Genomic DNA, 5,768 nt, shown 5'->3' on the forward strand with positions numbered 1-5,768 from the left:
CTACATTGTCTTTAGAAAAGGAAAATTTTGTTATCCCCTTCCTCGTATTTCTGTTATGGCTTCGGGTTATAACGTCGATGAAAGCATTGTCCTGGTATCTATATAAGCTGTAAATCTCCTTTCATCACCAGCATTATCTGGGCGGTAACCTGTCTGTTCATGAGGCACCAAAGTTTCCTCTTCTTTTTTATGGTTCTTTTGCAGCCAACTATGGGGAATTGGTAAGCAGTGAATAATGAAACAGCTTTAAGAGTACGTTTCTGTGATTTGATTGGCTCTATTATGGATGCAGATCATGCAAGCATACAGTTAGTTCAAGTAACTAATTGATGGCCTCTATTGGCTAATTCATTGACAATGCCATTATTTAATGCAATTTTCCTCACAATTTCTTTATCTTGGTGTGAGACCTATTTAGATTGGTCCAGAAACAGAACAAGTTACCATTGTCAGCAAGAAACTTTCTTGTTAATGCTCATATGTAATACTCTTTTAATGCTTGGATGAGATGCTATTTGATACAGTTACCAATCTAGCAGTCTTCATACTGGGACGTCATTCTTTTCTTCTAAAGCAATCTTTGATGTGACTGCTATCTTTCTTATTCTTAGAGTTGATTACATAGATAATCAGATAAAGGCATCAAGAAAATATATTCCTTCATAAGAATTGCAAAGCGAAGACAAGATGAGTGCCATTAATGGCTATTTCTTTTACAAACATATGGACTTTACAGTTTCACACGTCTGGACTCTGGAAGCATTTCCATGGGTAGCAGCTGTTCGTGGTCTGTACTTGTCCAATGAGCTTGTGAAGGTATGTACACGTGCATGGATTGTTTCTCTGAAGGACCACAATTGATCATATGAACCATTGTGTCCCAAAACTTTCAGTCCATCCTGAGTACCTCACGGTGGTCACTGCTGAGGCTTGAAGAAGTGGTAATTGTGATATGTATCAATGATGCTCCAGATCCCTCCAGTGATCAATAGAATGCTGAGAACTATCCCTAGTATTCCTAGCCCCAAATTAATGTACCAAGTTGAGCTGTATTTCTCTGGCTTCTTGATTATATTATACATGAAACATGGGTAGGCTAAGGTAACAGGCAATGAAATGCCACCAAGGAGTCCTGCCAAGCTGGTGATGAAAGGCAAGGCATTGGCAATGAAGAAGGCCACAGATGCAAAGAAGACCCTGAACCCTGTTCTGAGCCACCTTGGACAGGGCCTGTTGGTCCTGTACGTGTACCCGGACTCCAGATTATCGAAAACTGGCATGGCATATATCTGAAATGCGCTCAAGCAGTTTATCACCACCAACAAGGTTGTCAATCCGAGCAGCACCCTTGACGTATCATGGCTGTGAAATTTATGCAGTGCATAGAGTATCCCTGATGATGGTATCTGCAAACCATTGAATTGAAATTTTGGTCATGGAAACGATAATTTTGTTCTTATAGGTTCTTGCATAACTATGAAGTGTAGTCAACCCACATGCCTCATCAACTTTCACAGCTGGAACTCAGCAGTCTGTTTTTGATGACCCCATATCTGAGTTGCTTTACACTAAATCACTACAGTTACCTCTTAAGGTAGGCTTTGCTAGCATTTTAAGTGGCCGGGTTGTGTGTGTGTGTGTGCACATGAGCGTGCACACCTGCATGCATTTGCTGTAATTTAAACCATGCTAAATGTGTGTGTGTGTGTGTGCACGCACGTGCGGTAGCTAGAAGGGGCGCTGGTGATGTCTAGGTTGTCAAACTTTACACAGGGAAAGCCTGAAAAATGTAGGGGCATATTTTGTCCAGTGGATGCCTCATGCCACTGGATCATGATTAACAAGAAGAGGAATATGCTTACCAAGTTTCCATATGCCCAATAACCACCAATTGCAATTGGGAACAAACAACATGCTATGAGGACGTAGGCCACCTTCACTCCTTTCCACATGGGCACACTAGCTGGATGCTTCAACGTTGATGGCATTGTTGCCTGCAAACATAATCAGAGGGAGATGAGGTCAAGACTGGAGTTGACAACTCTAAATTCACATTTCAACACCATTTACAAAAAGATGTTTTTGATAATTCCATCCCAATATTCTTCTTTCAAATGTTTTTGGGCTAAGCCAAGGGAAAACATGCACCGCCCAAAACCCGGCAAACCTCTAGTTGGTAAAGCCCTTGAGGTCTTTCTGCTCATTGGAAAGTACCCTGCTTTGCAAAAGATGACCCCCAGCAGGTTTTGAACTCGTAAAGTCCCATCAACTTGGTGATGTTCACAAGTCGCCATTACTAGATTGACTCCCAAACAAGACTCAATATGTAAACAATGCCAAGTTGGTGACAAATTGAGTTCAAGTAGGCCAAGTCTACCTCAAGTTTTAAACTTACTGAGCTTGCAAAGTAAATCAGACAAGCGAGCTGAAAAGAGAGAAGAAATAGGAGCAAAACCTGACCTGGATCTCAAGGACAAGATTGTGGCCTCTGAAAGAGAAGGCAACAACACCAAGAGCGTTCAAGATAGAGAAGGTTGTTGCCACGTCAGTTTTACGCTTCAATGGTTGGTATGAGATGCCTTCTGGCCTGTGTTTGCTCACAGAGATGGCCCAGATGAGGGTGCAGTAACTAACAGCAGTGATGGCACCAACCAGAGAGATCCCAGCAATGGAGTTCAGATTGGGGAGTTGGGCCAGTACAAGTGCCAAGCACACAAACACAAGGTACCACTCGATCGTCGATAGCGGCTTCGACTCGCACGAGTCGCCACACACGACTTTGAAGAACAGCTTCATGGTGCCTCCACCAATGATGATGAGTGCGGTGCAGTTTCCAGCAGAGAGATACATGATAGGGAACCGAGTGAGGACCATACCAAGCTTTGGACCTGAAAATCATGTGTCATTTATCAGACTTATATACAACATGGGCATTCTTGTATAAATAAACCCTATTAGCTCCTTAATGCTTTCTTTCGTGTTGTGTAAATTAGGCCAGAGAGAAACATTTACTAGATTAGGAACTTGTCACGTTAAGTTTTTAAAGAAATCTGACAAAACAACTGTCTATATTGCATCAAAAATTTGTAATAAAAACTGGTCAATGAACCCGCGTTCTTTAATAAATAAACGATGATAAATATAACTACTGATTCAGTTTAAGCAAAAAAAAACTCATGCAATTATGATATTAATCAGGAAAAAAAGAAACAAAATTGGATTGTTCAAATGGCATCAAAACAGGACCAAGATGATGATCACTACAGTGGCCCCATTGACTGCTATACTTGGCAGCGGCGATGCCTTATGGTGATAAGGTTTATCAACTGATGCCCAGATCAATATGGGCCATGCTGACTAGAAAGGCCCAGACCAAGTGTAGACCAGGCCCGGCCTATCCGGCTGTCGGCGTCAGGCCCAAACCGAGCCAATTAAGCATTAGGCGCAAGTTAAGACAAAACCTGTCTGGCACGTATGAAGTATGAACCTTTTACTAGCGTGTAGGAGTCTTAGAATTGCCATATAGTTGGGAGTACGGATCCCATCATTTGACATAAGATGGGTTCTATCCTACATGCAATCCCAGCTTTCCAATCAATGGCTTGGATTGGTCTACATTTTCACCTGTATGTGGATTGATCCTAGCCAGCCAGATGCTTCAACTGGACGGCTAGGATCGACATAGGATGGAACCCATCAGACGTCAAAGGATGGGATCTTTTTGTATTGTTGGAGGACACGGGTCTCTGCAACAAGCCCTGTGCTTGCAAGTCCGTGCCCCTATTTTCAGTAAGACAGCAACAGCATAAGGAAAAAGATTGAACTGCCCCAATGTCATTTCAATTCATCCCCGAGCCCACTTGTATTGGCAACTGCGGCCCAGACCCAAGTTTGAAAAGAAATTGGGTATACTACCTTTCGGCGAAAGGTAGGCAAGGCTTTTGCTGTTGTTGCAGATCATGACTTTCTGGGATCTTGCTTTTTGAATTGACTCTTAAAGCATTCTAAAGAGCCGACAAGTGCTCCATACATCTGGCTGGGGGGGGCGCAGATCATCTTGGTGGGCAAGGGGAGGGGCTTTTACGCTGTCGAGCATGGCTAACATAGACACCGGTTTTTAGGTGTAATAAAACAGAGAGAGAGAGAGAGAGAGAGAGAGAGAGAGAGAGAGAGAGAGAGAGAGAGAGAGAGAGACTCACCAAATGCTGCCATAGAAAGTTGGATGTATCTATTGTAACGTGTGCCTGGTACTGATTCATGGAGTTGGGTGAGTATCCAAAGGGTGTACAGCTGCCATATGTATAGGCTTGACAAACACAAGATTCCCCATGTCCTGTTTTCATTCCACACAGCAAATTAACCAACTTACAGAGAGAGAGAGAGAGAGAGAGAGAGAGAGAGAGAGAGAGAGAGAGAGAGAGAGACATACCATCCAAGAAAAGTGAAGGCCAGAGGGAGAATGAGAGTTTGAAACCCAATCCCAGCAGAAAGGTTATGGAATGCTGAGTAGTAAGCATTGCCATTCCTCGACTCAGTGATTGGCAGCCAAGAATCCTGAGGGTCTAGCTTGGTGAGGTGCCCCACCTCCTCCAGGTAGCTCTTCATGTTGATTATGACCTTTCTCATGGGGCTGCTCCTCGCCGGGGTGGCGTTGCCGGAGATGGAGAAGCGGCTGGGCGTCGCGGCGGAGATCGTTGTTGCGGGGAACGGCGACCTCAACAGGGAAGGGGAGTGGAAGTTGGACGGTGGGGCAGAGATGGGGTAGTGGAACGCCTGAGGTGATGAAGCGGTGGATGGTGCAATTGGTTTCAAGGGAGAGTGGGGGACTGTGCATGGCGGCGTTGATGCTGCTGTTGGTGTTGGAGGTATGGACACAACTTCAGCTTCAATGCCCATCTCTCTCTCTCTCTCTCTCTCTCTCTTGTAGTGAGATGGTTTCTTGTAGTGCAGTGTGTGTGACTATATATATATATAAGGGTGAAAGGTAGAGTTCTAACTGCTCAAGGAATGTGGGGGGAAGCCGCCTAAGAAGGTGAGTTTGACCATGTGCTGCTGGCTCCAATTTATTCTTTTTACTCAAATGTTCCGGTTTGGCCTTTGCAGCACGTCTTTCTTGCGGTCCTCACAACTACTACTACTACTCTCTCTCTCTCTTTGTGGGTAGTCCTCTAGGCTGACCAATTTTGCTTCACCTCATTAGAATCGTGCATTTTTGGAACTTGTTCTGGGACCATATGCGTACGTATTAAGATGAAGCAAAGATGATGTAAATGTGGGTCCCATCGAGAATTGGTTTGTCTGGTTGATTTTTTTTTTCCAGATAATTAGAGAAAACTCACTCACAAGCTCGTTAAAAGTTTTCAGAATAAAATCAAATCAAATCGGCCTTCCGAGAACCAATTCGCTCTTGGGCTGAATCAGGCTCTACCAAAAGAATAGGCCAACGCATCCTGGAATCGACAGATCGGACTGAAATTACCTGTTTGTATGTTTGTAGGGGTGTCGATGAATCAAATTTTATAGGATATCCAACAGAATTCAATTCCCTTTAGTTGCATTTGGTAAGACAAAGCCACATCAGATTATAATTGGATGCCAATATGGTTTTGATTTTTGTGACTGAATTCCACAAATATTTGAATATGACGAATATCTGAATCTGTTTACATGTAAAAAGTGGATCTGGCTGAGCTTTTCACCATTCAAATTTGAATTGGTTTAGCCAACATCTGATTAGTTGAATATGGTATTGGCCACATCCCATCTGA

General features: G+C 43.5%; 1 protein-coding gene across 1 annotated transcript; it reads right to left on the reverse strand.

Moving 5' to 3' along the window:
• Positions 1–642: 642 nt before the first annotated feature.
• Positions 643–4,914, reverse strand: LOC149832877 (lysine histidine transporter-like 8). The gene is made up of 5 exons (XM_090014761.1): positions 4,430–4,914; positions 4,200–4,333; positions 2,461–2,888; positions 1,863–1,994; positions 643–1,406 (listed from the first exon to the last, which is right to left on the reverse strand). The coding sequence occupies exons 1-5, from the start codon at positions 4,894–4,896 to the stop codon at positions 918–920; spliced, it is 1,650 nt and encodes a 549-aa protein (XP_089870887.1). The 5' UTR covers positions 4,897–4,914; the 3' UTR covers positions 643–917.
• Positions 4,915–5,768: the final 854 nt, after the last annotated feature.

This window comes from Nuphar pumila, chromosome 7, assembly GCF_984573655.1.
Source record: "Nuphar pumila chromosome 7, dmNupPumi1.hap1.1, whole genome shotgun sequence".
NCBI classification, from domain to species: Eukaryota; Viridiplantae; Streptophyta; class Magnoliopsida; order Nymphaeales; family Nymphaeaceae; genus Nuphar; species Nuphar pumila.

Bases quoted from the DNA above. Each gene is read 5' to 3' on its own strand.
- LOC149832877 (XM_090014761.1), bottom strand. From the start codon at position 4,896: ATGGGCATTGAAGCTGAAGTTGTGTCCATACCTCCAACACCAACAGCA. The intron at 4,334-4,429 runs GTATGTCTCTCT...GAATGAAAACAG, and splicing joins GCCTTCACTTTTCTTGGATG to GACATGGGGAATCTTGTGTT. The intron at 1,995-2,460 runs GTCAGGTTTTGC...TTATGTTTGCAG, and splicing joins ATCTTGTCCTTGAGATCCAG to GCAACAATGCCATCAACGTT.